This window comes from Solea senegalensis, linkage group LG5 (assembly GCF_019176455.1).
Source record: "Solea senegalensis isolate Sse05_10M linkage group LG5, IFAPA_SoseM_1, whole genome shotgun sequence".
Lineage (NCBI taxonomy): Eukaryota > Metazoa > Chordata > Actinopteri > Pleuronectiformes > Soleidae > Solea > Solea senegalensis.
In genome coordinates, this window is record NC_058025.1 from 8164797 (window position 1) to 8180594 (window position 15798).

General features: G+C 39.1%; 1 protein-coding gene across 3 annotated transcripts; it reads right to left on the bottom strand.

Annotated features, from left to right (window-relative positions):
* Positions 1-458: 458 nt before the first annotated feature.
* si:ch211-225b11.1 (uncharacterized protein LOC561694 homolog) lies at positions 459-14438 on the bottom strand. 3 transcript variants are annotated; one of them, XM_044026687.1, is made up of 13 exons: positions 13901-14438; positions 12900-13034; positions 6349-6559; positions 6075-6207; positions 5419-5553; positions 5019-5122; positions 4772-4896; positions 3308-3420; positions 2139-2279; positions 1918-2017; positions 1664-1764; positions 1127-1294; positions 459-680 (listed from the first exon to the last, which is right to left on the bottom strand). In XM_044026687.1, the coding sequence occupies exons 1-13, from the start codon at positions 14103-14105 to the stop codon at positions 567-569; spliced, it is 1785 nt and encodes a 594-aa protein (XP_043882622.1). In that variant the 5' UTR covers positions 14106-14438; the 3' UTR covers positions 459-566. The 3 variants fall into 3 exon arrangements, with proteins under 3 accessions (XP_043882622.1, XP_043882623.1, XP_043882625.1); XM_044026688.1 differs by lacking the exon at positions 13901-14438 and adding an exon at positions 9798-9912 and having other exon boundaries at positions 12900-13004; XM_044026690.1 differs by lacking the exon at positions 13901-14438 and adding an exon at positions 9798-10689 and having other exon boundaries at positions 12900-12954.
* Between the last annotated feature and the right edge of the window lie 1360 nt (positions 14439-15798).

Here is a 15798-nt window from a genome sequence, read left to right on the forward strand (position 1 = left end):
CATGTCTTCCTGTGCTTAAGTTTTGTTTTGGTCTGCTTGTTTTTTTCCTGTCTGATCTTCTGCCCTTCCCCATTTGGATTTGTTTCCCAGTTGTGGATTAAAATCCAACTGCATTTAAGGTCATTCCCCCCGTGTGTGTGTCACCAGTGAAACTTTGGTTAGAACAAACATGTGCATAGTCTCTAGAGAGTGAAAATGGACACTCATGTCTAAAGCAAATTAAATAAATTAGCCTTTGGCTGATGGACAAAATGTCAAATTGTCAATGTTAACGTTGTTTAAAGTGTAAGGGGATATTTTCAACCTGTTGAATTCAGCTTGATAAATACAGTGAAGCACTACAGTGGATTCAGGATAAACTAAAGACCATATATATGTGTGTATATATGTATATATGTATATATATATATATATATATATATATATATATATATACATATACATATACACACATATATATATATATATATATATATATATATATACCACAGCGAATAGAGTTCAAGACATTCAACATGTTCAATATTCGACATGGAACTGTGTCTTCGGTTTTGGGTCCTGTCTCGTCACACCACTGAACTCAACAAGGTTTCAGACATCTGCAGGTCTAGATTCTGTTTTTCTGACGATGGATACTCAGCACCCAGGTCTACTGTGGGAGTTATGGCCGTTTTCAGCCTCTGTGGATTAGAGAAGGCATCATTTGAGAAAATAAATCTTTTCAAGCAACTCCGGTCAACGGTAGCTGTAATACAGAGATAAGAAATATCTTTAACCCTTATTTTAAACCCTTACTTTAACCCTTTTCTGGTTAAAATAAGCAGGACATTTTGAGGCTTTGGTGTTAAAGGGTTAAATAGTCTGTGTCTTCATTTACTAATCGATCACTAAATAAATCTTCAACTGTCTTGATAATCGATTAATCTGGTTTCTTTGCTCCATATAAGAAAAAAATCATTAAAACGGAATAGTTTTGGCTTGTGGCCAAAACAAGACATTTAAGAACATCATCCTAAGTAAACACTGATCAACATTTTCTGACCTTTAAAGGACAAAAAAAGTCGTCGATTATGAAAAGGAAAAGAATAGTTAGTTGCAGCTGTAGAATGATAAGCCTTGAACTCACCTGACGGAAGGAGCCTTTGTTTTTGCAGATCTCTTGAATAGCACCGAGTGGGATCCACACTATGGAGATAAGTGACACGGCCCAGCCCACCCACTCAGACCATGCCGGGTAACTGTACTTCCCATAGTGAACGGGAGTGTACTGGGCAATGCTGGAGATCAGTATCACCTTTGTAGTGAGATTAAAAACAAGAAAAATGTTATCTTATTATATCATTAGATTACACTGATAGAGCCTGGGCAATCATTAGACTGATTACATGATGTTGGACACTGTCTTCACAGCAAGTAAATAACTTTCATTTGACATCTTAATCAAGAAATAATAATAATAATAATGTGCTTTACTATTTTTTCATTATAATTTTTTTGGAAAAACAGCGCATTTGAAAATTTATGGATAACAATAATACTTATATTTTAGCATCACCATTGGGTGGTGGTCTAATACATTTGTAAAGCACTGTATGTATATGTATGTATGTATATACATATATTCATATATATATGTGTATATATGTATATGTATATGACTCACCAGCATCAATATGGGACAGAGCACCATCCAACAGATGCGAAAGTAGAGGTTTGGAGCTTTCCCCAGCATCTTTTTGATCATTATCGAGATACGAGAGACTCCTGAGTGAAAAAGACAAGAGTTGATTTAACACTTATGTTGACCACAAACTTGATACTGACTTTATATTTGAAGGTTGGATTTAAATGACTAAAACATTGAACACATGAATGGGAAATTTGGGTTTGAAGACGTCAAATTAAAGTGGACTTTACCAAAGATCCAACAGACAGCCAAGACTTCAAAGAAAGCCAAGAAGACGAGAGAAACCACGGCAGTGTAGTGGTCCATCAGCTGAAACACGTAGATTCCTCCCTGTGTAGAGAGTAGAAGATATTTTGAACGACAAAACACCTGCAAGGAGTGATGCAACTTGCCACAAGTGGTTGAGGAACTATCTACAGACGTGTAAGATCGTTGCCGTTTCATACTGTACCTTTGTAATGTGAGGGAGTCCTAAGAGAAAGGAGACGAGGCACACAGCCAGGGTGATCAGCTCCTCTCGTTTTATATACTGCAGAATTCTGGGGCCGTACTCGTCTTTAACGAATGCCACAGCCACCTCAACGGTTGCAAACTGCAGTACACACAAAAGTATCCAGGTGTTATTTTGTTAATTCCTCTTTGGGAGCCGGGTTAAAATGTGTGGTTTTGAATATAAGTTATACCCAACATCATCCTCTGGTTTTAAAATGATAGTTTTGTTTAGTTCTGCACGTTAACATCACCTTTTTTAGGGCGTTGCTTCACCCATGAAAACTTCAGTTCAGCTCAATGTAAAAACTGCATAATATACCACAAAATATCATAATCGGTTATGTGGACATACGTTTGTAAAGATTTTGCAAGTGGCTGCACAAGTCACTTCTGTTTGTGGTGAGATCATGCAACGTGTGTATTTTAACTGGGGCTGCAGCAAGAAAGGATGTTAATGAGCTGCTTCTGCAGACACTGAAATAGTAAAAGGATTATTTCCATTCTATCCACACCAACCTCAATGCTTAAAACATTTCATACTACTTAAAAATGTCCCCTACTATCTTAAGTGTCTGAAAACAAGTAAACGTTATCATTTAAATACAACTGCAATGTCTCTAACTGCAGCATTGGGGTGGGAATTTTTTGGATAAAAATAACAAACATTATCTAACTTTATGCTCATTTCTTGGCCTTAAGCTCAATACAGAGTCTACATCAGAGTCCTGCATAGAGTTGGTTTAAAAAAAAAACGCGGGGGAAAAATCACAGTTCAAAGTTCACTTGTCTCGTTTTTATGAACAAAAAGAAAACTCATAGAAATCATAACTTTGACTCAACAACACAAAAGAAGACGAAGAAGAAGAGCCTGAATATGTGACATATAAACACCCCCCCAGGATGTCCATATAAGGAGTTGTGTATTATTCCCATGGCAATTTACCATGGGTGCACCTGTGTTAAACATGGACACCAGGTAAATGCAACAGAGAAATGGGGGGAGATGTTTTTTTCAGTAAACAACAGAATCTCTCCGACTGCAGATTTGTTGGTACAGGTGTAGTTCCTACATTCATCTTCTCAGATGTCGTCCTGCTTCATTATGTGAGGGGAATGATGTTTACCTACCTGACTGTCGAGCCCCAGACAAAGAAGCATAAAAAAGAACAGAGGGGCCCACAACTGGGAGACAGGCATGGTGGACAGGATTTCAGGGTAAACAACAAACACCAATCCAGGACCTGAAATGTGATAAAGCAAATTGTTTGGTTTTTCTTGTCTTCAGAGTCAGATGCAAATGTAGTAAAATTCAGACTCGTATGATTCCATGAACTGAGTTGCGCAACAAACCTGAGTCATGTGGGGCACTTGAAAGTTTCCATCAAAGAATAGTTCAAATGTTCATTTAATGCGGTTATTTGCAGCCCGGCCGTGCCCCTCTCGTGTGTGTGTGTGTGTACTGAAGACAAAGTGGTGCAAATAACCAGATAATATCAACATTTGAACTATTCTTTCAAGGGAACAATGTCACATTAGCACAGAGCAGAGCACACACATTAAACCGAACCAAACGAGGTTTAAATTTCATGCTTTCAGGGATCAAAACAACTTTCTTGTATTAACTTTGAATAGACTTAAACACAGAACGTTTGATTAATCATTAATGAGCCCACTAATCAACTGATACTTGGCCACACCTGTTAAGTATTAATTCAATTCAAGTGTTTGGGTTAGGCTCTCATCTCCAGTGAACGACGATCTCAACACTTACAAAGCATACAGATACACTCTGGACAATGCTATGCTTCCAACAGCTTGAGGACAGCCCTTTTCTAGTCTAACATGACTGTGTCCCAGTGCACAAAGCAAGGACTATAAAGACATGGTTTGAATGTTGAGGAAAGTCTTCCAACAAGTGTGGAAGCTGTTATATCTGAAAAGTATTGTACATGTATTTGAATATGTCATCACAGTCTCTGTTGGTGTTATGGTCAGGCGTCCCAATACTTTTGTTCATATAGCGAGAGATGAGCAGCCATTACGTTGACTCTATGCAGTGTATATGCACATATTATTATTATTATTATTATTATTATTCACTTAACACTGAGATGATAAGTGAAAGGCAATGTCTTCATCATGTCATGGGATTCTTAAATGACCCACAGGCCAACCACATGACATCTCAGACATGAGCTCCAGCTCCTATTATGGGATTTATACAACATTACAATAAGTAAACACCGAGTTTAGGTCACATTGAAGCTGTTTCACAATAACGCTACACTACTTATGTATGAGATGCCCCCATTAAGGACAATGTATGGATTCCATTTGTATATAGAATTTTGTCTTCAAGTAATCACAAACTGTTGCATTGCACATCTTGGCATCTGTGTTTTGTCTTACCATGACAGACAGAAAAAAAGCCTTGAGGATAAAAACAGTGACCTCTCTGTTTCTGTAACATCTTGGCATTTAGAGTATATATTACACAACACAAGCCCATGTTTTTGTCTTCTTGTTCCAATACCAAGAATCCGACAAAGTCGTTCTGTGTGGTGCAACGACCGTGCCAAGTTTAATGCTTACCATCTGTAGCAATGTTGTCCACTGGGAGGTTATATATATTAGCCATGTACCCAACGGCTGAGAAAATCACAAAGCCAGCCAGGATACTCGTGAATGAATTGGTTAATGACACAATCAAAGTATCCCTAGGACAGAAGGAAAAAGGTAAATGGTTGTAATCGAGCTCCTCGGACAACAAGTGTATGAGAGGACAACTTTTTGAAGATAATCATGACTGATCTGTCAGAAAGCTCAGGTCAATCTTTACCTGAGAATGTTGTTGTTGAACTTGTTGTAGCTAGCCAACGAAATCTGGGATCCAAACGCTATTCCAATGGAGTTAAACACCTGGGCGGCCGCGTTAACCCAAACCTATGATTGGGATGAAAAAAAGAACATTGATATTTAATTACATATAATTTCATTTAATGTGGTTGTTAAATGCCCTGGATAATGGAGTTTTCATTCATTCAGATTACTACATTTTAGTTTGTTTTTTGGAGAAAATTACAAATGCTTTAGCACATTCTTAATTCATCTGCACAAACCATTATGTTTACCTTCAGATTGGAAATGCAGGATTGGGTTTTTTTCACGTTTATCACGTTAATCAATGTTAGGGCTCGGTTCAACTGTGTGATCCATTAACTGAGTGACAAGAGTCTCACCTTCACTGTGAACAGCTTGCTCCAGACTGGTGTCACAAAGTAGAGGATACCTTTTTTGGCACCGGGAAGCTGCAAGTTATTGATGAGCAGGGCGAACAGGACAAAGTACGGAAATATGGCGGTGAAATACACAACCTGTGTGACAAAAAGTCGTAGAGAAGATAAAGATAAATGTCTGGGAGGTTTACTGTGTCGGCGACAACAACGAGCCTGGTTTCAGTGAGAGAAATGTAGATGATTTGTGTTTTAGTTGAATATTCTACGCGTGGCCAATTTAGGCTGCCATGCATTGTCTAAGGACCGTAACCTGAATAAGTTCATATCCAGAATTAACGAACATGACTTCTATCAAATGATGTAAATGGACAGATTATGAGTCTCCATGTAAATATATTAAATGTTAACATTTATAGTATAGCACATAAGACCCGTGCATGTCGATACACTTAAAACAAAAATGTTTGTTTTTCTTAAGTTTCTGTGCAGACTACACTGTAGATTACACAGTGTGACGTCCTTGTCTTTATTTCTGGGACAAACTGTGACAAAGTTTTCCAACAGTGAAATGAAGACATGTGACCAGCACAGAAACAAAACTATCATTGCCATGGCCACAATTTATAAATATTTGCCCAGAAAAGTAGAAGTGTCCTGACCTTGCCAGTGGATTTGACTCCTTTAAATATGCATAGATACACGATGACCCAGGCAAAAATGAGATAGCCAAAGAGTTCCCAGCGAATGCCACCACTTTCTTCAATCCCGGCAGTTTTCTCCAGAAGCCTGTAACTGAAAAAATGGAAAAAAGACATATGAAAACACTTCATTATCATCATATGTGGCCATATAACGAAATAACAAGGATAAGGAATAAAAAGTGATTCAACCCAAAGTATATCTGCACCCACGTCAACAAACAAATGAACTCACTCAAAGAACTGCTGGCTGGCAGACTGCAGGTATACGTCTTTGTCGACGAAGCCACGGGAACAGTTTTCCACGACGTTCCAAGTGTTGTTACAGGATTTCCAAGGAAGTGTCGCCTCAAATGAGTTGAAGAAATAGTAAAGTGACCAGCTCATGAGCACATTGTAGTACGTGGTGAACACAAAGGAGATAACAACTGTGGCCAGACCAACACCTGAGGAGTGACAAGTAGCAGGGAAATACAGACACACAGTGAGAGTCATGTTGTGAAGAAATCGAACACTTTATCTCTTACAACTTTTCTAAAAATTGCTCTCAAAGCTTTAAGCAAAGGGGTCAATTACTTCTGAACTGAACTGAACTGATGGTTATACAGTAGGAGACAGTGAAGTATCATGAGGACTCTCCGGCCAGTGGTGGCCAGAATAAAGTCATGGATTAAAGGAATTCCTGGAGCCATGGATTATAAATTCCACTGTGTCATTTGGCTGGTGAATAAAAACAAGGCTCTTGTCCAGTGCATGTAAAGATAAGATGAAAGCCTTCCAACATATTAAATTATTCAGTCTTTTAGCACCTGGTTTTTTTATGTCTGTGTCGGGTTTCAGGGAGGGGTTGGTCTGTCTGTGCGTGGCCACCATATGTGCCTTCACTGTAGGCACTCCTCCTCCTCAGTGAAGTCAGAGCAATGACTCAGCAGAAGAGTGAATGGCTTAAGGTGCATTATATTTCTTTCTCAGGGTTATTTGCTGTTTCTTTTGTGCCCTTTCCAGGAAATCTGCTCTACCTTGTAATATTTTTGTAGCACACTGTGACTCCTTTGTGCCTCCACGACAAATGAACTGCACTTTTTTAATATTCTGACATAATTGGTTTAAAGAATTATTTTTTCATTTTAGGAAAATACACTGATTTACTTTCTTTTTGTGAACCATTAGTGGAACATTGCGGCTGGTTGTCTTCGCTCAAGACCGAAAAAAAGCTTGTATGCCTTTGTCCAAGGGTAACTTTAATCTTTATAACTCACTAATTAACATTTGGTGTTAGTTTGCTTAAACTGTGTAAAAGCTAGGTCTTGAACAGTTATAGAAGTTATAGAAGCAAACAGACACTCCAACCCATTCTTCTGGATTAGTTGATTTGAATATTTTGCAAATGGACACCGCAAACCATTTTGTGTTAAAGAATACATTCTCTGTAATAACCAACTTGCCTATGATTTCACAGTTTTATTAAAAGCAGAAACACATTTTAATAGCACAGTAGATTGTGTATATATGCTTATATATATAAACTTGTTTGTCTTAATGTCCAATCTTTTACTGCCATCGGCTGGCACAGAGAGATTTGCAATAAAAACTGAAAAGAAAACAACTCGCCATTGTACGGGGATTGTGGACTGGACTATTTCTTGGCAAGGATTAGTTACTTTCCTGGGGTCTTCATTGGTTGCCTGGCAACCTTCACTGGCAAATAAATAATATAAGCCCCACAATAACTGTTTCCTGATGTTTTCTTTTTTTTTTTTTTTTAAACTGCACTGAAAATTTATATCAGTTTCATAAATAACATGGGGGGATTTCCTGACTATGGTTAAATGGAATGCACAGAGTGGCCATTGAAAAACAGGTCAGTGTCTACATCATGTCACAGACAACTGAAGTACCCCGAAGCTGCAGGATCAGCTAAAACCACTGAGCATGGTGAATTTTGAGCACTACTTCCTTTGCCATTGGCTGTTTGACTAATTCCCTCTTTATATCTAGGTCTCATGGTCGACTGCGCCTTCATTGCACCAAACCCACTTCAAGTGGTGTAGTGATAGGTATTTTCAAATGTTCAGTCTGCTGGACTCAGTGGTGTTGTTATTCAGAGAGAGCTATCAAAGCTTTCTCAAACAGGGACGCTCCTAACTCTGCCTCCTACACACTGTGACTGTTTGTAGTCCCACACACAGCTTCATTAGGTTATGGGACGTAAATATACAAGAAGCTTCCGGATGCACTTCCCTCTCTCTGAACTTTTGATTAATATCTTCTCATGTTTTACAGTCCCTGTAAAATAAACCTTTATTTTACTTGCAAAACCTTTTGTTTGACAAATATCTGGATGGAACAATGGTTTTAAAACTTTAGGCAAATCAGTGTATGAATGGAATATCCTTTTAAAACTATTATTACTTAGACAAAGCTACAGTATATTTGGGTGAAATAAACCGATCAGTATGTAGACGATTTGAGTGGAATAAACCATTAAATCTTGTGTCCTGGAAGTGTATTCCTGAAACTATAGCCTTTGTTGTTTTTTCAAATTTGTCTCACACTTACACTTATCTTAACATCAACATGTTATTAACTTTCAGTTTCATTCTGACAATTGTGCCTCTGTGTTGATTTTAATGCCTTTGTGTATGAAAAGTGTCTTTGGTCATTCAATCCATGAAGTGGCCCAGTTGAAAAAACTTAGGGTCTTAGAAATACGGTCCTGAAAGAGCGTACCTCGGTATAGCACATGGTGCGTTCCACTTACATCGAAAGTCGGAGGTGACGTCATTGCTGAAATGACCGCGTTCCTGTTGAGAATTCAGTATGCAAACATACCTCAGGCTAGCCACTGTTAGCGATACCAACTGATAGCAACGTGCTACGCGGTGTTTTGCAAACGGCGTGAAAACATGTCCCCGAATATGAATTGGAAAACACGCATGTGTATGTTTTAATGTGAAAACATGCATGTGTATGACTTAATGTGAAACACGTATGACCGATGTGCAATAGAGCCCCGGTAGCTGACGCCACACAACTAAGGTTACGACCTCTGGCAGGATACTATGTATCAGATATCATTAATATTGCCGCATCTTCGGTTGCCAACATGGTGGTTCATTGGGACCGAGTCTTGTGACGTCCGGAGCTCTATTAAGTAAAAGTAGAGTCTTTTTCCTACTGACGCGAGTAGAAGCCATCTTGAAATCCAATGTCACGGTTTGGAAGGTTTGCTTCGACTTTTCAAGTAAGAAATATGACCTGTTTTAAGTTGAAAAATCTGAAAAATTCAGGAACTCCGACTTCCGACTAAAAGCTAGAACGCACCAATAATATTAGACCGTTTTCTACACCAGTGAATGGATTATATGGCCCTAAACAAAACGGAACCTTTAGTTTGTTGTACATGGAAATGGAGTTGACAAGGGTAGGAAGAAGATGTAGGTGACACTAAAGTCGCAAGTGCACTGTATGACAGTTCAAACCCCACTTGTTCACAAATGGTCAATTATAAGACAATGAAAAAAAACAAACAGTCAGAATTAAAACATTCATTTGCAGCAATTCATGACACGTGCATATTTGTTGATTTGCAATAGATATTTGTGTGCAGCTCAATCACTGATCACAGGTACATCACAGTAAACTGCACTTGAGTCATATAAAGGTAGAGACAGAAAAAACTACCTGCTTTTGGACCTTGTTTAGCACAGAGCATTAACCATGAGGAAATGAGCGAAAAATCAAGAGAAGGACCATTTTGACCGGGTAGATTATCTCTGTCTTTAAGGAGATAAGAAAACTATGGAGAAAAATCTCAAGTTAGAACAAATCAAACAACATTTTCAATCCACACCTACAGACACTTATTGGTTGTTGATGGCTGAGCTCTTGTTGGAGAATTGTATGTGTCACACTTTGATTTCCGTTAGCGTTTTTTGCAAGTCAGTGATCATTCAGCTGTGCAGAATTTGATCATTTATTCAAATTATTTGATTATTTATTTGGTGTGAAGAGCAGAATGTGCTGTTTAAAGTAATAAAAGAAGTCAAAAGACACACTGATCATGGGCGATTGTAAAATTTGCTGAAGAACTTCTCATCCATCAACATGTGAAACAATCAATTTGTTAAAAATAAAGAAGTCAATTGTATTACAGCATAAGAGGTGTCCAGAACACACATGTGTATTTACCCTTCAGACATTTACATGAATCTAAGACATCAAACACATAATGACAAAGGATCGTGGAATAATACAGACAGTTTTCATTTGATTAAAGCATTCAATCCTAAGGAAACTTACACGTAAGTATAAAAAAATGCCCTGCATCACAGTATGATGATAATCTTTCAAAGGATTCCTGAGAAAACCTATCGCCTTCTGACTTGGCTGGGGGTGGGATTAGGCAGAAAAAGACGTAATTGGCAGCAGATGTGCACAGATGTTTAGACAACAGTTCAACATCTACCCACAACAAAACCAGTGGCAATGAGAGATGGGACTTGGTCCAGAGGGATCAGGCGCCATGTGGAAGCAGCAATAGATCACAAGATCTAATGGTCTCAGGTGTGGAAGGCTGAAACACGAAGCAACAAGTTCTTAATCTGTTCTGCCCAGCCCATCAAACCTTTATCAGGGACCTTTTATTCAGCTCTGCTAAACACACAAGCTATGTGATGAAATGTGATGAGATTTTAACACGACTTTCAAGAAAACTTTAATGACAAAACATATGGCTCGAAAAAAAAGGCATTAGACAAAAGTCAAGTCTTTAATTTAACTGGACATCAACTGGTTACTTCAGCTTTGCACTTGGTCACGTCTGCTGCCGTGAGCATATGTTACAACATCAGAGTAAACAGAGAGTGCCTTCTTTGGTGGTTTACAGTTAGAAAACCAGTTTTACACATGCATGCTGTAGGCAACTGGATCTGTTGATGTTTGACCTCGCATCCGGGAGGCTTCTTGAATTCTCCTTTAGTGCCTCTTGATGAGAGGTCTTCTAACTCAAGCCAGTCCAGTTACCTACAGCTCTCTATTGAAGATAGAATAGATAAGGCAGGAACATTTTTTATTTGTTTTATTCTTTTTAATAAATCTCCCTGGACAGAGTTTTTCCTATTTGCTGGCACCATGCATGATCAAATGCTGAAGGTAATAGCTGAGTTTATCTGCTGCACCACTGACCAAATTAAGCATTTTAGGCTACCAGGACTTAGAATCACATTTATGAGATCAAGAGATCATATGAAATCCCATCCAACAGCCTAAGTAGTCCTTCTTAAAACAGGAGATGAGGGTGAACCAGAGATTCCACAAAGACATTGCAAAGACTGTGCTGACCTCAAAGGCACTCGAGCAAGTCATGCTTGAGTTTACGACACACTGGAGAAAGAAGGGCAATAGCGGCCATTAAGAGATTTAAGTTTTACGATGCGACAAGGAAAGTTTGTCTCAGAACCATCATAGGCCTGTGATGGTATCAACTGACAGGTCTTCCAGGAAAAAAACAGGAAATTTTTTTGTTTAAGCTGCAGTGGAGCAGGGCAAACACAGCTGAGAACCACCGGAACCATCATACCACGCATGCCTATCATCCTTTCAAGAGAACAAAGCATGGATGTAGGAGACAAAGACAAAGAACTTCAATGTGTGGACCCTTCAATGGCTTTTAAATCTGATGTGGAAGAATTTCTGTTTCCCTGTGTCAAGAAATGAGAACGGAGAAAACATAACCGACAAATATGAACAAACTCATGTCATGTGCGTATGATGTTGCTTCCAGCTGCGTACTACGCTGTTTCCTGATATCACAAGCACAGTCACACATCAATGTGGCACCAACTAAAGCTAAAACGCCTAAAAATGCAAACCCGGAACAGGGAGGAAATGCTTTAACGTGGGTTTCAGAGGCAGTTCAAAGCCATGGTGCACAACCGCATCACTTGGGAAGAGATTCATCACATTGTTGTGGATAAATGTCCAGAATGAACGGAATGGTGTTCGTCAAATACCGAAAACCCCCAAGGTTTGCCACAGACCTGCCCGACCACCTTGTGTGAAACTGAATGCTTCTTCAGGGGCCTCCATGCTTAGAAATCAGCGGAAATCCACTTGTAAACAAGATGTGACAGAATATATAATGACAGCACATAATTAGTGTTGGTAAAAAAGTCGCCATAATCCTTACTGACATTGTCCGGTAATGATTACTGACACAGGACTAAAATCATTGAGAAGCTCTGGTAATAATTACTTTACCCAACCTCTCAATATAAAACTAACGGAATAGGGCTTTACTCAACATGGACACTTGCCAAACCACAACACCAAAAACATTTACCCAGGCCAAAAAAAACACTAGAGAAACTGTTTACAACCCCACTTCCTGATAATGATGCAAGGGCTCATGAACTCACAGGATATATCGGTGGATATATATAAAGCCAAAGTGCTACAGCCATTTTGTGGATTGGACGAGGATTCAGAAGATTAGTAAACATGCTAGAGCCAAGTGCTTCTATAGGACTCCTTTTAGCAGGTAGAAACACCTAACACACCCTTCACATGAATTCTGTTAGACACGTCTGGCGACAGATGATTGTAGTTTAACTGACTTCCCAAGTCACTAAAGTTAATATTTTGAGACACAAAGCACACTGTGGACTCAATGTGGGGCCATAGCAACGTCAGACAACTGACTTTGTCCAGCACTAATCATGACTGTCAAAACAATAAATAAAAACACTGTCTCACATGGGACCGTTTGGCTCGAGAGTCACTCACCTTTGAATAAAGGGCAGATTTTGGCGAGAGCATGCACCGGCCCTAAACGAGTGTACTGTCCGATCGCAAACTCCATGAAGAGCAGAGGAATGCCACACAGGAGCACCATGGTAAGATATGGGATCATGAAGGCACCTGTAATAAAATGAAATAATTAACAATACAACAAAATAAAGATCAATGTCAAGGTGAAGCCTGACATGATGAAGATCATGTTGCAGCTGCTGTGACTAGACAAAGCCACATTCCTGTAAAACAGTTTTAGAAGTTGTAAAACAGGAATTATACAGATTCACAGGAATTCACAGAACTGAAACTTACTCACTAAGCAAGTTGACAAAAGTCAGGACAGACACTTGTCAAGAGTACTTGTTTGGTCCATAAAATGTTGAAAAATGTTGATCGCGTTTACCAAACCTGGAAATGATGATATATGTGATGCTATAAGAAATGTAATCTTATCTGATATAACCGCAGGTTTAATGGTGCACACACCAATACATGTCAGGTTCTTTGTGAAAATGATGCTGAGTCATTCTTACACAGTAAACTCAGGCTCCAGAGACTGTGCTTTTCAAACTGCTGGAGTGAAAGTGTGTATAGCATTTAATTGTTCTCATTTTTGCCTTTAATTGAACACATAATGAAGAACATGATTTTTGTTGCTTTGAGTCCAGTTCATTTTTCAAAGACAACTTTCTATTCAATTGAGGCTTGAATAACGCCAAACTACACCCACACAAATAACATTCAATTATGTTACATATGAGGGCGTGGGTTGGCAAACAGATGCTTATGAAGAACAAAAAGTTAAACAAAAAAGGTACTTACAGTAAGTAATAAAATAATGACTAAAAAAATGGAGTGATCTTTGTTTGCTAATGCTGTAAAGGCTGTGTGCCTTTACATACATTTTTGAACTAGGTTATAAGCACTTTCCCTCCTTTTTTAACGGCAAAAACATTAACAAAGCACACTGTAAGTCGCCATGTGTGTCTCACCTCCACCACTACTGTAGCACAGGTAAGGAAACCTCCACACGTTGCCCAATCCCACCGCGTAGCCCACCGACGCCAGGATGAACTCCAGGCGTCCACTCCACGTCGGTCTCCCATCCACAATCTTCTCGGGGATCGCCTTGAGGTCCAGCGGTTTCAGAGAACAGTCTCTCTGGTCAGCTGGTGCCTTTGAATGATCGACATCCATAACTGCACCCGAGGATGATTAAAGAAGAGGAGCCTTTTTAACGGCGTTGCTGCGCGACACTGATACACTCACTGACATTACAGATACACACTGAGTGTGTGTGTGAGAGAGAAAGAGAGAGCGAGAGAGAAAGAGAGAGCGAGAGAGATAGAGAGAGAGAGAGTCCTCGCGCTGTCTCCTCCTTTATGTCTTCACTGATGACAGTCTGCAGGAAAAGTTCATCTCACGCACGGGTGACTCAGTGGAGGGTCTGCGTCAACACGCGTGGAGAAGTACAAAGCCCACCTGTGCGTGCCTTTAAGTGTCTCATAACGGCGGATGTCAGTCTCCGTCCTCTCCAGTGGTTAAGCTAGCAGCTGTGTAAAGACGCTCATTTACCAAAATAAGAGTCGGATTTTAAGGGACAGAACAGCTTTATTGTTTTTATTTTCTTGCTTTCTGTCATGCAGTCACAAGTAAGAATCAGATTTATTGAATATTATGTTAAATGTTATGTATATATATATACACATAAAATCAAACTATACATAATGTGTATAGACATCATAAAACCCTGCATTTTCTGTGTATGTACAAAAGAAAAGCATGGACACTATGATACATGAAATATGATGCTTTTATTTTGAAGAAACTGAAACTGGGTGGTTCACAGTAACTTTACAGAAAATAACAAATGACGGTACCTTGTGTAACTTGTGTTATGTACCGCTGGATCCGGTACTTTCATCATAGCGAATAAAAAGTGTAAACGTCATCTGTTATATCATCGTCATCTGACTTAGAAAAGTCTTACGTGATATACATGATATGTGATTAAGTATAAAAGTCTTACGTCTATACCTGTATGTACTTGTCTGTACTTGTATGTATATCTTTGTCAGCCCCACCACTTTTTTTTAGGGTTAAGACCTGGTTTTAGGGTCAGGGTTAGAATTAGGTTTAGATTTAGGTTAAGGTGAGGCACTTAGTTGTGTCTTAATGTTAAGATAGGGGTTAGGGAATGCAGTATGTAGTAACCATAGAGAGTGAGGATATTTTGGGAACGTGAGGACAATTTGGCTGGTCCTGCACAACTTTTAATGGCCTTTTGTTAGGGCTTAAGACATGGTTTTAGGGTCAGGGTTAGAATTGGGTTTAGGTTAGGATTAAAGTAAAGTCAATAATGTGTATAAAAGATATAAAAACAAGTTTGTGTGTGTTGATTTGGGGTCATAGGGTGATGATTATTTTAAGATTTAGGGTTAGGCATTTAGTTGTGATGGTTAAGGTTGAGGTAAGGGGCTAGGGAATGCATTATGTCTATGAGTGTCCTCACTACTAATGCTGCACAAGTGCGTGTGTGCGTATGCGTGCGTGTGCGTGTATAACCGATATTTTTTTTTCTGCTCTTGCTATTGCAGAGGTGGCAGTTCTCAGACTCAGTACCATGTAAATCGATCAAAAAGTAGTGTAAACAAAGCTGTTTATATAAGTTCATATATAATACAAAACAATGTTGTTCACCCTTAAATTGAAATAATATATATATACTTATTTTATATACTTATACTTATATTTTCATTAGCGCGCAGTGCGGCCATATCGTCGGCAGATGGCGCTCGTGTTGTTTCGTGTCACTTTGGGGCTGAACCTCAGTCTCTCCTGTTTCCAGGTGCTGCACTGGAGTTGAGCCCTTCCGCTCTCCGTACAGGAA

What these genes read in the sequence shown, in the direction of transcription:
- si:ch211-225b11.1 (XM_044026687.1), bottom strand. Translation starts at nt 14,105, where the DNA reads ATGGATGTCGATCATTCAAAGGCACCAGCTGACCAGAGAGACTGTTCT. An exon ending in GCAAGCTGTTCACAGTGAAG is followed by an intron (nt 5,123 to 5,418) that starts GTGAGACTCTTG and finishes TCCCAATCATAG; the next exon opens with GTTTGGGTTAACGCGGCCGC. An exon ending in TTCAACAACAACATTCTCAG is followed by an intron (nt 4,897 to 5,018) that starts GTAAAGATTGAC and finishes CTTCTGTCCTAG; the next exon opens with GGATACTTTGATTGTGTCAT.